Genomic DNA, 17,693 nt, shown 5'->3' on the forward strand with positions numbered 1-17,693 from the left:
CCTGACACCCGGGCCAGGACTACAGTTCCCACCACGCAGCGAGGCAGGAGGAAGAAGGGGCGCCGAGGGCTGCGAAGGAAACCAGGAGAATAAGAAAACATTTACCTGCAGCTTGGCGAGGCGAGAGCTGCGGTCCAGGAAGCAACAGGTGCAGGAGGAGGGCAGGGGCCCAGCTGTGGGATGGAGGGGGTGATCTCGGGAGGGAGGACACCATGGGGGGCCCCCCACAAGCCCCCCCCAGCCAAGGCAGAGGGGCTTTTGTAGCATTCCTGGGGGCTTAGGAGGAGAAAGCGGAGGAGGGGAGAGGAAACAAGGTCTCAGCTCAAGTGACGGTGGTAAAACACCGGAAGTGGAATTAGCTTCCTTCAGTTGAAAAGTCAGACTTTAAAAAAAAAAAAAGAAAACAGTAGTTTGATTGTGCCTCTGGTCTGCTAGAGGAGGTAGCCGTATGTGATTTCCCAGGCGACCAAAGCCTGGGTTGGATGTACAAATAAGATATTTGTATGCATTTTAATTTGTGATGATATAGAGGGAGGTGTGTGTGTGTGTGTGTGTGTGTGTGTGTGTGTGTGTGTGTGTGCCAGTACTGGGGCTTGAACTCAGGGCCTAGGTGCTATTCCTTAGCTCTTGCTAGCACTCTACCACTTGAGCCACAGCTCCACTTCCAGCCTTTTTGGTGGTTGATTGGAGCTAAGAGTCTCCTGGGCTTTCCTGCCCAGGCTGGCTTCAAGCTGAGCTCCTCAGATCTCAGGCTCCTAGAATAGCTAGGATTACAGACATTGGCCTCTTCAATGACATTAGAGAAAACCAAAAAAGCATTTGGGGACATGAGGAAGGGTGTGCCCAGGCAGGAGCAATGGACAGCACAGCACATTGCATCCTCAAATGTCGTAAGGTTTCACGTACCTTCCGGAGGTATTTAATGAGGAGCCCTAACTCCACATCCTGTGAGAGAGAGCTTCAACATGGAAAGGATGGCTGCCTTCAGGGATCAAGCCGTGCGGTTTCTTACACTGAAAGAGCCGTTGTGAGGAGAGGAACTGGACAAGTGCTGGTGAAGTGAGGGACATATATACACAACTGATAAGTGGAAACCCCAGAGAGAAAGGTTTCTATGAAGTTGGCGCTGGTAGTTCACGCCTGTAATCCTAGCTACTCAGGAGACTGAGATCTGAAGATCTCGGTTCTAAGCCAGCCTGGGCAAGAAAACCCATGAGACTCTTATCTCCAATTAACCATTAGGAAACTGAAAACAGTGTTGTGGCTCTAACTGGTAGAGTGCTAGTCTTTAGCAAAAGAGCTCAGGGATAGTGCCCAGGCCCCGAGTTCAAGCCCCACAATCAACAACAACAACAACAACAAAAGGTTTCAGTGATGTAAAGTAGGTTGTTTTCAGGAAGTGATGAGATTTTTCTGACAGAAGATATATTTAGACAGGAGTTGGGAATCAAGTTCAAGGTGGATGATTGTGTTAATGTTTCTCAAACCTGACAGTTCACCAAAATCACCAGGAAGTATTTGTGTGTGTACTGAATTTTGAAATGTATATATAAAACATGATATTTTGAAATATATATATAATGGGCCTGGGGTGGGCTCTGGGAACATAAACTTTTAATAATCTCCCCCAAGTAATTCTGATAATCACTTAATTTGGAAACACATTGTCATTAGAAACCTTTAAGTTATTTTTCGTACTAAGGTAAAATTTCCTACACCATTCTTTTCCTTGTAGGTGTGCACATATGTGTTTGCCAGTAATGGGACTTGAACTCGAGGCCTCATGTTCTTGCTTAGCATTTCTGCTCAAGGCTAGTCACAGTTTAAAGCCAGCCTGAGCAGAAATGTACACAAGACTCTTCTCTCCAATAAACTACCAAAAACAAATCAAGAACTGGAGCTGTGGATTAAGTGGTACAGCACTAGCCTTGAGCACGAAATCTCAAGGACAGTGCCCAGGCACCAAGTTCAATCCCCAGGATCAGGACCAATAAATAAATGCTAGTAGGACCCCCTCAGTCTGAGGATACCCTAAAAATGATGTCAATGTACATCAGGGCAGGTGTGATCTATCATTGGCCTCTTTCCTCCATCACGATGGGAAAAGCCAGAAGCCCCCTCCCCCACTCTCATTTCCACTGGGTCTCCAATCCCTGGCAGACACTAAGAAGAACCTGAATTTTTTTCTTCCTTCTGTCTATTCTAGGAGACTAAAGTCATGCCGTTCTCCAGCTCAGCCAGGACTGCCGATGAGAACTTTGACTTCTTGTTCAAGGTCATTCTCATTGGAGATTCCAACGTGGGGAAGACCTGTGTGGTTCAGCACTTCAAATCTGGGGTCTACACCGAGACACAGCAGAACACAATTGGGGTGGACTTCACCGTGCGCTCCCTGGAGATCGACGGCAAAAAAGTGAAGGTCAGAGGGGAGGAGGGGGTCCTTGCCTGTCTCTTAGCCAGAGCTTCCTACATTCCAGCCCATGCGTATATCCTGCCCTGGGACACCAACCTTGTAAATAAGACATGAACACAGCCGGAGGCTAGTCGCTCACGCCTGTATTCCTAGCTACTCCAGGCTGAGACCTGAGGATCTCAGTTGGAAGCCAGACTGGGCAGGAAAGTCTGAATTAACCACCCAAAAGCCACAAGTGGAGCTGCGGCCCAAAGTAGTAGAGCACTACTGTTGGGCAAAAAAAGTTCAGGGACAGCACCCAGGCCCTGAGTTCAAGCCCTAGGACTGGTGTGTGTGTGTGTGTGTGTGTGTGTGTGTGTGTGTGTGTGCGTGTGTGCGCGCGCATGCACGCACATACAGAGTAAACACACAGAACAGTAGAGAACATGTCTGTAAAATGACAAACTTCTTTTCAAATGGTATTTCCACATGTTTGGGTCAGCAACTTTACAGTATGTCTCTAAAACCAAACAATTACTAAATAAACATAAAAAGGTCTAGGATAGTCCTATCAGAGGATCACAATAGCTCAACAGCTATGCACATATGATGATATAGGATGAGGCTAAGAAAAATGAATTCCGAGAGATGGAAACAGGAGGATTTTATTATTGTCGTTATGTTTAATGTATTAGGTGAATTTCCTATGGCGCACCCCATGTGGTCACTGTACATGATTTTGGTTTGTTTTGTTTTTGTTGCCAGTCCTGGGGCATGGACTCAGGGCCTGAGCACTGTCCCTGGCTTCTTTTTGCTCAAAGCTAGCACTCTACCACTTGAGCCACAGCGCCACTTCTGGCTTTGATCTATATATGTGGTGCTGAGGAATCGAACCCAGGGCTTCATGTATACAAGGTGAGCACTTTACCACTAGGCCATATTCCCAGCCCCTATATATGATTTTTTTTTTTTTTTGGCCAGTCCTGGGCCTTGGACTCAGGGCCTGAGCACTGTCCCTGGCTTCTTCCCGCTCAAGGCTAGCACTCCGCCACTTGAGCCACAGCACCGCTTCTGGCCGTTTTTCTGTATATGTGGTGCTGGGGAATCGAACCTAGGGCCTCGTGTATCCGAGGCAGGCACTCTTGCCACTAGGCTATCTCCCCAGCCCCTATATATGATTTTTGGTACACTGGATATGCTTACCTGAACTAGGAAAGGGAAAGAAAACGAGGGAGGGTGTAACAAATAAGACAAGAAATGTGAGCGGGGGAATATGGCCTAGTGGCAAGAGTGCTTGCCTTGTATACATGAGGCCCTGGGCTCAATTCCCCAGCACCACATAAACAGAAAATGGCCAGAAGTGGCGCTGTGGCTCAACTGGAAGAGTGCTAGCCTTGAACACAAAGAAGCCAGGGACAGTGCTCAGGCCCTGAGTTCAAGTCCCAGGACTGGCCAAAAAATAAATAAATAAATAAATGTGCTCACTACCTTATTATGTAACTGTACCCCTTCTGTACATCACCTAGTCAATAAAATTTAATTTAAAAAAAAAGTGAAGAAGTCCAGCCATATTTCCTCATATGGGAGCCTTAATAAAAAGAGCCCCCACATCTGGCTAAAGGATAACTGAGGTGAAAACTCTTAGAGCAGGAAGAATACAGGGAGGCGCTTAGGTAGCAGCCTCCAAACCCCAAAGCATGTCTATCCCTCGGTCTCCCCCCCCCCCCCGCAGGGGCCGGGATGCCCCCGGGGTGCAGCTGCCCTGGCAGGCAGACCTGGCCTCTCTCCCTCCGCAGATGCAGGTGTGGGACACGGCGGGCCAGGAGCGCTTCCGCACCATCACCCAGAGCTACTACCGCAGCGCGCACGCGGCCATCATCGCCTACGACCTGACGCGGAGGTCCACCTTCGAGTCTGTCCCCCACTGGATTCATGAGATAGAGAAGTACGGAGCGGCCAACTTGGTCATCATGCTGATCGGTAATACTGCTCTTTGTTTACCAACGTTCATCTCGTCTCATTTTGCAATTTCCAAAACATGGTTAAAAAAAAAATTGTAATACTAGAGTATAAACACAGTGCTTGACGCCCCCCCCCCTCATTCCTTTGCTTTATTTATTTATTTATTTTTTGGCCAGTCCTGGGCCTTGAACTCAGGGCTTGAGCACTGTCCCTGGCTTCTTTTTGCTCAAGGCTAGCACTCTGCCACTTGAGCCACAGCTCCACTTCTGGCCATTTTCTGCATATGTGGTGCTGGGGAATTGAACCCAGGGCTTCATGTATACGAGGCAAACACTCTTGCCACTAGACCATATTCCCGACCCCTCTTTGCTTTATTTTTATAGTCTTGTCAAGACTTTGTTGCCCTGGGACAGTCTCAAACTGCAATTCTCCTATCTATTGCCTCCAAGTAGCTACTATTACAACATGTGCCACAACATCCTGCTTGTTTATTGAGATGGGGGTCTCCCTTTTTGCTAGTGCTCACCCAGATCCTTTCAGTCTTCGCCTCCCAAGTAGCTGGAGTGATAAGCTTGATCAAGCCACTATGTCCAGCAGAGGATCATGAAATCTTAAAAGTGCAAACACTGGGCTGGGAATATGGCCTAGTGGTAGAGTGCTTGCCTCACATGCATGAAGCCCTGGGTTCCATTCCTCAGTACCACATGAATAGAAAAAGCCAGAAGCGGTGCTGTGGCTCAAGTGGTTGAGTGCTGGCCTTGAGCAAAAGAAGCACCAAGACACTGCCCAAGCCCTGAGTTCAAGCACCAGGAGTCACACACACACACACACACACACACACACACACACACACACAAAAGCTGGGCTTGAAGCATGGCTCAAATGGCAGAATGTTACCTGTGACCAAGCAAGCTGAAGTTCCTGAGTTCAGACCCCAGTGGAAGGGACAGTGTAAGCTGGGGATGGAACCCCAGAAAGCACCTTGCCTGATAATTTGCAGCAGATTTCCTCAAGAATGAGAGCTGGAGTGGTCAGGGGCCCCAAGTCTTCAGGGAGCCCCTCAGATGAACCTGCCTTTGAATGACAGCACACACCCTATAAGACCCTAGGTGAATAGGGCCCCGTTGGCTCATGCCTGTAATCCTAGCTACTCAGGACAGGATCTAAGAGACTCACAGTCTCACAGATGCACAGATCCCAGCTTCCTAAGTAGCTAAGATTACAGAAGTGAGCCTCTGGTGCTGGTTCAGTTGGCTATTTTGTTCACCGCTGGAACTCTACCACTTGAGCTATGCCTCCAATTCTGGCTCGTTGCATAATTATTGGAGATAAGTCTTTCGGACTTTTCTGCCTGGGCTAGTCAAGTGGAGATCCTTAGATGTTAGTCTGAGTAGCTAGGATTGGCACTAGAGTCTGGCTACTCCTCAGTTCTTTCTTGTTTGAACTCAGAGCCTCAATCTTGCTAGGCAGGTGCTGTATCTCACCTCTAACCCTTCCCTCAGTTCCTAAAGAGCTTATGGAATGACAAAGGCAGAGATTGGCTCTTTTTCCATTCATCTGTGGCTTCATTTTAGTAAATTTGCCTTCAATCATGACTTGCAAATGAATGCATGTATGCTGTGGTGGAACTGAAAAGTATGCTTTTTGTTTTGTTTTTATGTTTGAGGTCCTGGAGACTTTATACTTGTACTCTATTGCTTTAGCCACACCCCTGCCTGGCTTAAGATTTTGACTTTTTTGGTCAGTCATGGAGCTTGAACTCAGGGCCTGGGTACTGTCCCTGAGCATTTTTGCTCAAGGCTAGTGCTCTACCACTCTGAGCCACAGCACCACCTCCAGTTTTTGAAGGTTAATTGGAGATAAGAGTCTCACCCGTGTAATCCTAACTACTCAGGAGGCTAAGATCTGAGAATCACAGTTAGAAGCTAGCATGGACAAGAAAGTCTGAGAGACTCATATGTCCAGTTAACCACCAGAAAACCAGAAGTGGTGCCGTGGCTCAAAATGGTAGAGTGCTAGTCTTGAGTGAAAAAGCTCAAGGGGTCTGGGAATGTGGCCTAGTGGCAAGAGTGCTTGCTTCATATACACAAACCCCTGGGTTCGATTCCCCAGTACCACATAAATAGAAAACAGCCAGAAGTGGCGCTGTGGCTCAAGTAGCAGAGTGCTAGCCTTGAGCAAACAGAAGCCAGGGACAGTGCTCAGGACCTGAGTCCAAGGCCCAGGACTGGCAGCAAAAAAAAAAATGAAAAAGAAAGGGGCTGGGGATATGGCCTAGTGGCAAGAGTGCCTGCCTCGTATACATGAGGCCCTGGGTTCGATTCCCCAGCACCACATATACAGAAAATGGCCAGAAGTGGCGCTGCGGCTGAAGTGGCAGAGTGCTAGCCTTGAGCAAAAAGAAGCCAGGGACAGTATTCAGGCCCTGAGTCCAAGCCCCAGGACTGGCCAAAAAAAAAAAAAAAAAAATGAAAAAGAAAAAGAAAAAGCTCAAGGACAGCACTCAGGCCCTGAGTTCAAACCCCATGCCCCACCAAAAAAAACAGTCACACAGGGACTTTTCTGCCAAGGCTGGCTTTGAACTGCCATCTTCAGATCTCAGCCTTCTGAGTAGCTAGGATTATAGATGTGAGCCCCTGGGGCCTGGCACTGAAGTTCTTTTTGAATCGGGTTCTTTTTTTTGCCTGGGCAGGCCTAGAAATGATATCCTCTTATTTACACTTCCCATCATAACTACAATGCAGCCAGGCACTCCCTGCTCCCTGCCACACCCAGCATTTTTCCTTGTGAGATAGAATCTTTTTTTTTTTGCCAGTCCAGTCGGCTTGTGACTCAGGGCCTGAGCACTGTCTCTGGCTTCTTTTTTTTTTTTGGCCAGTCCTGGGCCGTGAACTCGGGGCCCGAGCACTGTCCCTGGCTTCTTTTTTGCTCAAGGCTAGCACCCTGCCACTTGAGCCACAGCACCACTTCTGGCCATTTTCTGTATATGTGGTGCTGAGGAATCAAACCCAGGGCCTCATGTATAGGAGGCAAGCACTCTTGCCACTAGGCCATATTCCCAGCCCCCCTGGCTTCTTTTTGCTCAAGGCTAGCACTCTACCATTTGAGCCACAGCGCCACTTCTGGCTTTTTCTATGTATGTGGTGCTGAGGAATCGAACCCAAGGCTTCATACATACGAGGCGAGCGCTTTTACCACTAAGCCATATTCCCAGCCCGAGATAGAATCTTTTTTTTTTTTTTTGGCCAGTCCTGGGCCTTGGACTCAGGGCCTGAGCACTGTCCCTGGCTTCTTTTTGCTCAAGGCTAGCCCTCTGCCACTTGAGCCACAGTGCCACTTCTGGCCGTTTTCTGTATATGTGGTGCTGGGGAATCAAACCCACGGCCTCATGTATACGAGGCAAGCACTCTTGCCACTAGGCCATATCCCCAGCCCCCGAGATAGAATCTTAAAACCATTTTTACCTCGACTGGTCTGGAACCACCGCCTATCCAGTCTCAGCCTGCTGTGTAGCTGGAATGGCAGGTGCATGCCACCCCACCCACCTATTGGGTGATATCGGGGGTCTCCTTAACGCTTTGCCCTTGCTGCCTTTTAACTTCAATCCTCTGGATCTCTACCTCAAGTCACTAGGATTGTAGGTATAAACCATAGGTGCCTAGCTAGAAGTGGTTTTGGTTTTTTGTTTTTGTTTATTGTTGTTGTTCTTGTTTGGTCAGTTGTGGGGCTTGAACTCTAGGCCTGGGCGCTGTCCCTGAGCTCTTCAGCTCAAGGCTAGCGCTCTACCACTTGAGCCACAGCACCACTTCTGCTTTTCTGGTGGTTAATGGGAGATAAGAGTCTCATGGATTTTCCTGCCTGCGCTGGCTTTGAACCGCCATCCTCAGATCTCAGCCTCCTGAGTAGCTAGGAATACAGGTGTGAGCCACTGGTGCCTGGCGATTGTGTTTTCTCAAAGGTCATTTTGGGGAGAAAGGCAGGTTACAGAGTGGAATATCTGTTTGTCTTTCACCTGCAGGAAACAAGTCAGACATGTGGGAGAAACGACACGTGCTGTTTGAGGACGCCTGCACGCTGGCAGAGAAGTACGGCCTCCTGGCAGTTTTGGAGACATCGGCCAAGGAGTCCAAGAACATCGACGAAGTCTTCGTGCTGATGGCTAAGGAGCTGATCGCCCGCAACAGCCTGCACCTGTATGGGGAGGGCGCCCAGCACGGCTTCCCGCACGATTCCAGCCCGGTTCTCCTGGCCCAGGCGCCCAGCGAGCAGACACATTGCTCTTGCTGACGGAGCCGGCGGTGGGCTCGGAATCCCCCAGCAGCCAGTGCGCCTGGTGTCTCCTGGGGGCGACACAGGCCGCTGAACAGACTGAGAACAAAGGGCACACCACCAGTAACGCCAGGAACTTTGGGAAGGGGGGTGGTCACTCAAGGTTTCTTCTCTCCCTTCCTTCCGGCCTCCCCCCACCCCCACCTGTAATCTGATTCCTACTGGGTTCTGCTTCTTCACTTGACAACAAAGGGTAGAAAGAAAGAAGAGAGGCGAGATGATGGAGACAGGGCAGAAAATAGTTTTTAGAACATTCCAGAACACGTTGTAGCAGCTCAGGCAAGGGGTAAAGGAAAACCTGCAATGCTGGCACCACTTTGTGTCATGATATTTGCATCTCAGGTCTTCATCTGGAAGACCCGATGGCACAAGCACCGGAAATACTGCTTCGTGAAGGATCAGGGGAAAGATCACCGGAGGGGACAGGAATTGGACCCCACTTCACCCTCCATGGGCTGATTTGGTCACCCTAGTTTCCCCATGAGGATATGAGATGCCTACAATTTCTCTCACACACTGAGTGTGACCTGCTGAAATTAAATTGGCTCATTGCAGACTAGCAAACCAGTATGCATGGCTTCCTGTAGGTGTCAAGTAAGCAGCTGGTACCGTGGGGACAGAGTTAACGCTTGTCCCCCTTCACAATGAAAATGAAAGGAGGGCTGGGGCTGTAGCTCAGTGGTATACCTGTTTGCCTAGAATGTGTGAGGCATTGTTGGGTGGGTTCAATCCCCAGCATTGCAAAAAAAAAAAAAAATTTTTTTAAGATAATGAAGTGGGTAAATAAAAACCTAATGGAGTGCTGGGCTGGGTGTGGTTACAGAGACCCACAGTCCAGCACTTGGGAAACTGGGGCAGGACCATGGCCATCTTGGCTGTAAAGCGAAATTATCTCAAAAACAGAAAACAAGAGGTTGGCGGCATGGCTCAGGTGGTAGAATGCTAGCCTTCGAAGAGCAAAACGCATCAGACTCTGTGTTCTAAGTCTGGGCTCTGGTGACAAAAAAAAAAGCAGGCAGCTGGGCACCGGTGGCTCATTCTCTTACAATCCTAGCCACTCAGGGGACCGAGATCTGACAGGATCATGGTTCAAAGCCAGCCCAGGGAAGGAAGTCCTTGCGATTTCTATCTCTTAGTACTCACAAGAAACCAGATGAAGCTTGTTGGCTCAAAGAGGTAACGCACACGTGAAAAGGCTCAGGGACAGTGCCCAGGCCCTGAGTTCAAGCCCCACAACTAACAAAACCCACCAAAACAGAAAACAAGGATGAGGCATGGAGGTTGAGGCCTGTAAGGTCTTAGCTTCTCAGGAGGCAGAGACAAGAGGTCTCAGACCAAGACAGGTCCTGGGACAAAAGCATGAGACTCTGTCTAAAAACCCAAAGTAAAACAAAAGGGCTGGAGGTATGGTTCAAGCAGTAGAGCAGCTACCTAACAAGTGCAAAGCACTGAGTTAGAAAGGAAAGGCAGGCAGGCAGGCAGGTCCTTCGACAGAAATCCCAGGTTCCTCTCCCTGCAGTCTGAACTCAGGGGTTTGAACACAAGGACTCCCACTTGCTAGGCAGGTGCTCTGCTACTGATCGCACCTCTAGCTGTGGCTAGATACACAGCTGCAGTTGGAGCCAGATTCGTTAGAGTGTAAAGGCTAGCTGTAGCTTTTGTGGGTTTTATTCTATTTTTTGCATGTATTTGGGTTTGAATGCAGGGCTTGGGCACTACCTCTGAACTTTTTTAGCTCGAGGCTGGTGCTCTACCACTTGAGCCACAGTGCCACTTCTGGCTTTTTCTGTGTATATGTGGTACTGAGGAATCGAACCCAGGGCTTCATGCATGTTAGGCAAGCACTCTACCACTAAGCCACATTCCCAGCCTACTTTCAGCTTTTTGTGGTTAACTGGAGATAAGAGTCTCACAAACTTTCCTGCCAGGACTGGCTTTGAACCTTGATCCTCAGATCTCCGCCTCCTGGGCAGCTAGGATTGCCCTGCGGTTGCTCAGCAGCAATTGCCCGCGTGGGGACAGGGAAGGACAAGCCCTGGCTCTGTGAAGTGGAGAAACAGAAACCCTTACCCCCGACAAAGAACTTCAGTTTGGCTATGCACAGGTGGCACATAACTGTAACCCGAGCTACTCAGGAGGCTGAGATCTGAGCATCCAGGTTCGAAGCCAGCCAGGGCAGTAAAGTCCATGAGATTCTTTTTCTTTTTCTTTATTTTTTGTCCAAGATGGGGACTCAAACCCGGTACCTGACTCTTTCCCTCATTGGCTGATGCTCCACCATTCCTCCAACCGCAAGTCCGTGAGATTCATCGCTACAATTAGCTACCAAAATAAAAAAAAAGAAAGAAAAAGCTGTAAGCGGAGGCTCAGGTGCTAGAGAGCTAGCCTTCAGAAAAAAATAAAAGGGGGGGGGGATGGTGACCAGGCCCTGAGTTTAAGCCCCAGGACTGGCACAAAAGAAAAAAAGTTCAAAACAAGACAAAACAAAAACCAAACTTGAGCTTGTTCACTGACAGGAGGAGGAATAGCATGTATGTTTCCTAGAATTACAACCTTGGGGCTGGGAATATGGCCTAGTGGCAAGAGAGCTTGCCTCGTATACACGAAGCCCTGGGTTCAATTCCCCAGCACCACATATACAGAAAATGGCCAGAAGTGGCGCTGTGGCTCAAGTGACAGAGTGGTAGCCTTGAGTAAAAAGAAGCCAGGGACAGTGCTCAGGCCCTGAGTCCAAGGCCCAGGACTGGCCAAAAAAACAAAAAAAAAACAAAACAAAACTAGAATTACAACCTTAAACTGGAATAACCTGAGAACATGGGACTTGGGAAAGGATGGACTCCCACCAGCTTATTCTCTGCATTATCCCAGCCAGCTCTGAGACCTAGGCAGCTTCTAGGACCACGCATTGGGTGGAGGGGTGATCAGAATCCAGTCCTAAAGTCCTTCCCACAAGTCACCAGCGTTGTTGGGGATATGGCCTAGTGGCAAGAGTGCTTGCCTCCCATACATGAAGCTTGGGTTCTATTCCCCAGCACCACATATACAGAAAATGGCCAGAAGTGGTGCTGTGGGTCAAGTGGCAGAGTGCTAGCCTTGAGCACAAAGAAGCCAGGGACAGTGCTCAGGCCCTGAGTCCAAGCCCCAGGACTGGCAAAAAAAAAAAAAAAAGTCTCCAGCGTTGCCTGAGTCCCACCCACCTGTAATTAACCACCCAGGGTTTCCGCCAGTACATACTAGAAAGGGCCCCCAAGAGGAGTGCTTTCTTTGGATCAGACCAAACAATGCTCAGTAAGAAGGGAGGAGGGAGAAGGAGAAGGGAAAAGGAAGAGAGGCTGAGAGGGAGGGAGAGAGAGTTCTGAGCTTGGCAGGCCACAATCTGCCTTTGTAAAACCATTCCCACCTGGGCAGTGGGCATGGGCAGACTGGGCAGGAAGAAGATTACAGTATTATTCTCCCAACTCTCATATCGCATGGGTGGTAACAAGGGGGTTGCAGAAAATTAAATTCTGAAGAGATATCTTGCTAGAGTAAGATGATGAAACACTGGGAATGTGGATTAGTGGTAGAGTGCTTGCCTAGCAGGCATGAAGCCCTGGGTTTGATTCCTCAGCACCACATAAACAGAAAAAGCCAGAAGTGGCGCTGTGGCTCACGTGGTAGAGTGCTAGCCTTGAGCAAAAGAAGCTCAGGGACAGTGCCCAGGCCCCAAGTTCAAGCCCCAGGACTGGCAAAAAAATAAATAAAACACCCTGACATTTCACTGAGGTCTAATGCATTTCCCCATGTGAGGAAATCTTCCAGCCAGTACTTCATTGTTCTCCCACTCTTTCTAAATCCCTTCTCAGGATGTCACTGACAAGTAACACGGCAACAATGGTACTGTGGTGACACTGGGAGCCTCTGGCAGTACATGCACCAGAAGTGGAACGCCAGCTGTCCGCTGGCTTTTGAAGAAGGAACTTTTTCCAAGTAAGGATTTCAATGCTAGGTGCCAGTGGCTCACATCTGTGATCCTAGCTCCTCAGGACGCTGAGATCTGAGGATGAAGGTTCAAAATCAGCCCAGGCAGGGAAGTCCATGAGACTCTTATCTCCAATTAACCACCAGAAAAAAAAAAAAGAAAAGAAAAGAAAAGCCAGAAGTGGAGCTATGGTTCAAGCGGTTAAGCACTACCCTTAAAAGAAAAAGCTAAGATACTGTATATGGGTCTTGAGTTCAAGCCCCAGTCCCTGCACACGTAACACAATAAAGGCTATGGGAGGGTTGCAGGTCAGGGATAGAGTGCTTACTTAGCATGCGCAAAGCCCTGACTCAATGCCTAGCACTGCAAGAAAATAGAAACAAATGAAGGTGTGAGATGCAGGGATTACAATAAAACAGCGAGTTTAAGCATCAGACCCAGAATTCAAACCCAAGCAATGTGGGTCCAGAATTTATTCTTCCCAAGTGCGCTCCACTCCTCCTCGGTGAGGGCTGGAGGATGGAGCTCAGTGGCCGAGAGCTTGCCTGGTACACGCCCAGCCCCGGCCAGCCCTCAGTCCCCACAATGCAAAGGAAAAGGCAAAACTTCGAGTCCCTCTTGGATCACGGCCTCTGATTAGATTTGGGTTCCATCATTCATTGTGCACACACGTACACACACGCACACAGAGACGTGGGCATCCTCAATCTCTGCAATCATGCATCTCCATAACCTCTCGTGTAGCTTTCTCAGTTACAAGAAGCAAACACAGGTATCTCACACCTATATTCCTAGCTACTCTAGAGGCAAAGCCAGTCTGGGAAGCTAAGTCCATGAGATTCCTATCTATCTCCAATTAAAACACCAAAAAAGATCAGGGACAAAGTTCAAGCCCCAGGACTGGCATTAAAAAAAAATAACAATGAGGGGGGCTGGGAATATGGCCTAGTGGTAAAGTGCTCGTCTTGTATACATGAAGCCCTGGGTTCGATTCCTCAGCACCACATATATAGAAAAAGCCAGAAGTGGCGCTGTGGCTCAAGTCACCAAGTGCTAGCCTTGAGCAAAAAGAAGCCAGGGACAGTGCTCAGGCCCTGAGTCCAAGGTCCAGGACTGGCAAAAAATAAATAAATAAAAATAAAAATAACAATGAGAAGCAGCAATTTCTTACCCAAGGGCTTTTGCAATGACTTAGTAGGAAAGAATTGGTGCCTGGAAACAACTGATGATGCGTCCCATTGTTTTGTTCCTCTAGTACCCAGGAGACTATGGGTATTTAGCTTGGGCAATTCCTCATGGATTTGGGGAACACTACTGTTAGTAATAGTGAAAACCTGAAGATAAACTTCAGCAATAGGGGACTATTAAATTGTGTACACATTTTAAAACATAGCCAAATTGTTATTAATAAGGTGAGAAATATCCACCTACACTAAATAAAGATCCAATAAAGATCACCAGGCATTCGTGGCTCACACCTATAATCGAAGCTACTCAGGAAGCTGAGATCTGAGGATCACAGTTCAAAGCGAGCCATTAGGAAAATCCATTAGATTATTATCTCCAATTAACCACTCAAAAACTGGAAGTGGAGCTGTGGCTCAAAGTGCCTAGGCTCTGAGTGCAAGCCTCAGGCCTGGAAAAAAAATATATATATATAAAATAAAAGATTCTGGGCTGGGAATATGGCCTAGTGGCAAGAGTGCTTGCCTCCTACACATGAAGCTCTCGATTCCCCAGCACCACATATATGGAAAACAGCCAGAAGGGGCGCTGTGGCTCAGGTGGCAGAGTGCTAGCCTTGAGCGGGAAGAAGCCAGGGACCATGCTCAGGCCCTGAGTCCAAGGCCCAGGACTGGCCAAAAAATAAATAAATAAAAGATTCAACTATAGAGATATAGACCAAAATCTTCTCCTTGATTTTTTTCCTGTTTTTTTTTTTTTTTTTCGTTTGCCGGTCCTGGGGCTTTAACTCTGGGCCTTGGCCACTGTCCATTTATGCTAAAGAGTAACTCTCTACTACTTGAGTCACAGAGCCATTTGAAGCTTTTTTGAGTGGCTTATTGGAAACAAGAGTCTCCGGCACATTTCTCTCTGGGCTTGTTTCAAATGGTGATCTCCAGACCTCTGCCTCCCGAGTAGTTAGAATTACAGGTGTGAGCCACCGGTACCTGGCAGATTTATTTTCTATTGTTGCATAAGAAATAGTCATAAACATGTGGCTTAAAGTGCACACATGGAATAAACATTTTGGGGGGGGGAAGGTTAGTTGTGGGATTTGAACTAGGAGCCTGGATGCCGTCTCTGAGCTCTTTTTGCTCAAGTCTAGGGGTCTACCACTTTGATCCACAGCTCCACTTCAAGCTTTTTGGTGGTTAATTGGAGATCAGAGTCTCACAGACTTTCCTGCTTGGCTTTGAACCATAATCCTCAGGTGCCTGCCTCCTGAGTAGCTAGGATTACAGGCATGAGCCGCCTGTGCCTGGTGAGGACGTGAATTTGAACAAAGGACATCCTCGCAGGCATGGAAAGATCACAGGCACGCAGGCAGGCAGTGAAGACACACATACACACCCCTGCCAGTTCCTGAAGGCCAGGACAGCATGTCAGCCAGGGCTGTGGTTTCCACTAGAGGCTGGGCTCCCGCTGCTTGTGGGCAGAATTCATTTCCTTGTGGTTGCAGAGCCGAGGCCTGTGTTCCCGCCAGCTCAACAGCTCCTTGCCATACATGGCCCCACAGACAACTCACAGCAGGGCTATTTCCTCCTGTCCAGCTCACCTGCAGCGTTCATGACACTGACTTCCTCTTCCACGGCCAGCCAGACAAAACACTGTTATTTTACAAGGATTACACCAGGCTCACCCCAACTTGTCTCCGCCGTATAAGAAAAGAAACTGGGGGGGGGGGGCCGGGAATATGGCCTAATGGTAAAGTGCTCGCCTCGTATACATGAAGCCCTGGGTTCGATTCCTCAGCACTACATAAACAGAAAAGCCAGAAATGGCGCTGTGGCTCAAGTGGTAGAGTGCTAGCCTTGAGCATAAGAAGCTCAGGGACAGTGCCCAGACCCTGAGTTCAAGCCCCAGGACTGGCAAAAAACAAAGGAAACTAGCAGGGCACTGGTGGCTCATGCCTGCAATTTAGCTATTCAGGAGGCTAAAATTCGAGGATGACGGGGTCCAAGCAAGAAAGTCTAAGACTCTTATCTCCAATCACCAAAAAGCTGGAAGTGGAGCTGTGGCTTACGTGCTAGCCTTGGGCAAAAAACGCACGCGCACACACACACTCGAAGCAGTCAATGGAGTGCCTCCCACGGCAGTCACAAGCCTGCTCACAAAGGAAGAGGAGTCACCCGAGCAAAGGTCACAGGTGTCATTTTAGTACTCTGTACCACACTGGATTTTTGGCCATTAATTTTTTTATGATCCATGGACATGAGCCACTGTAATTTCAGTGCCAGTTTAATTAGCATTCTCAGGACTCAACACTGTTAGTGTTAGTGTGGAGTCCCACTTGGCTATCTCTAAAGATGAAAGGCACAAAGAGATACAAGCAACTTCCATATCCATTAACCACTTAGTGATCATAGACCATTACAAAGTTGTTTTTTGCCAGTCCTGGGGCTTGAACTCAGGGCCTGAGCACTATCCCTGGCTTCTGTTTGTTCAAGGCTAGGACTCTGCCACTTGAGCCACAGTGCCAGTTCTGGCTTTTTCTGTATATGTGGTGCTGAGGAATCCAACCCAGGGCTTCATGTATACAAGGCAAGCACTCTACCACTAGGCCATATTGCTAAATATTCTAAGGATAGATATGTGGCTTAAGTGATAGAGAACTAGCTTTGAGCAAAAAAGCTCAAGGATAGTGCCTAGGCCCCGCGTTCAAGCACCAACACCATCACACAAAAATAAAGAAAAAGCACTTCTTAGCTGGGTTCCCAGGGCCAGCTGTAATCCCGGTAATCCTGGCTACTTAGGAAAGGTGTGAGGTTTTTTTGTTTTGTTTTGTTTTTGGTCTGTGTAGTGTTTGAAGTCAGGGTCTGGGCACTGTCCCTGAGCTTTTTCTCTCAAGGATAGCACTCTACCTCTTGAGCCACAGCACCACTTCTGGGTTTCTCTGGTGGCTAATTGGAGAGGAGTCTGAGTCACATGGCCTTTCTTGCATGGGCTGGCTTTGAACTGTTGTCCTCAATCTGTATCTCTTGAGTAGACAGGATTATAGGCATCAGCACCCAGCAGTCCTGAGATCCCACCCAAAATGTCAGAAGCAGACAGATGCTGGTGGGTCACGTCTGTAATCCTATAGCTACTCAGGAAGTTGAGATCTAAGGATCACAGTTCAAAGCCAGCCTGGCCAGGGAAAGCCCATTGAGTCTTGTCTCCAATCAACCCAACACACACACAAAAGCTGAAGTTGGGGGGGAGGGATGTTTGGCGATGGTGAGGTGTGGCTTAGTGGTAGAGTGCTTGCCTAGCATGCATGAAGCCCTGTGTTCAATTCCCAAGTACCACATAAACAGAAAAAGCCAGAAATGGTGCTGTGGCTTAAGAGGTAGAGTGCTAGCCTTGAGCAAAAGAAGCCAGGGACAGTGCCCAGGCCCTGAGTTTAAGCCCCAGGACTGGCCAAAAAAAAAAAAAAAAAAAAAAAAGAGGTCAAAGAAAGCACCCAGGCCCTGAGTTCAAGCCACTTAACAGGCAGGAGGGCATGTGTACCTGTGTGTGTTGCCCTAGGTGGTCCTGTTTCTATATCAGAACTTTGTACTATTACAGACACCAATTCCTCCTAATCTTTTTTGTCAGTCATGGGGTCTGAACTCTGCGCATGGGTGCTGTCCCTGACCTCTTCAGCTCAAGGCCCTATCACTTGAGCCACAGTGCCACTTGCAGTTTTCTGGTGGTTAATTAAAAGATAAGACTCTCAGGAAATTTCCTGCCTGGGCGGGCTTTGAACTTTGAAACTCGGATCTCAGCCTCCTGAGTGGCTAGGATTACAGGTGTAAGCCACCAGCACCCAGATCACTTCTCCTAATCTTTACATCCAAAAAGACT

The 17,693-nt window shown here is 48.4% G+C and overlaps 1 protein-coding gene across 2 annotated transcripts in view; it reads left to right on the forward strand.

The window, feature by feature from the left end:
• Rab19 (RAB19, member RAS oncogene family) overlaps window positions 1–17,693 on the forward strand; it is a 23,318-nt gene continuing 5,625 nt past the window's right edge. Inside the window, exons 1-4 of one of the 2 annotated variants that reach the window (XM_048340337.1) lie at window positions 1–120; window positions 2,207–2,419; window positions 4,189–4,372; window positions 8,373–8,652. In XM_048340337.1, coding sequence (XP_048196294.1) covers window positions 2,219–2,419; window positions 4,189–4,372; window positions 8,373–8,641 — 654 coding nt within the window. In that variant the 5' untranslated portion in view covers window positions 1–120; window positions 2,207–2,218 and the 3' untranslated portion in view covers window positions 8,642–8,652. Of the gene's footprint in view, window positions 149–2,206; window positions 2,420–4,188; window positions 4,373–8,372; window positions 8,653–17,693 lie in introns of both variants that reach the window. The other variant, XM_048340336.1, reaches the window with a different exon arrangement.

Source organism: Perognathus longimembris, chromosome 2 (genome assembly GCF_023159225.1).
Source record: "Perognathus longimembris pacificus isolate PPM17 chromosome 2, ASM2315922v1, whole genome shotgun sequence".
NCBI lineage: Eukaryota > Metazoa > Chordata > Mammalia > Rodentia > Heteromyidae > Perognathus > Perognathus longimembris.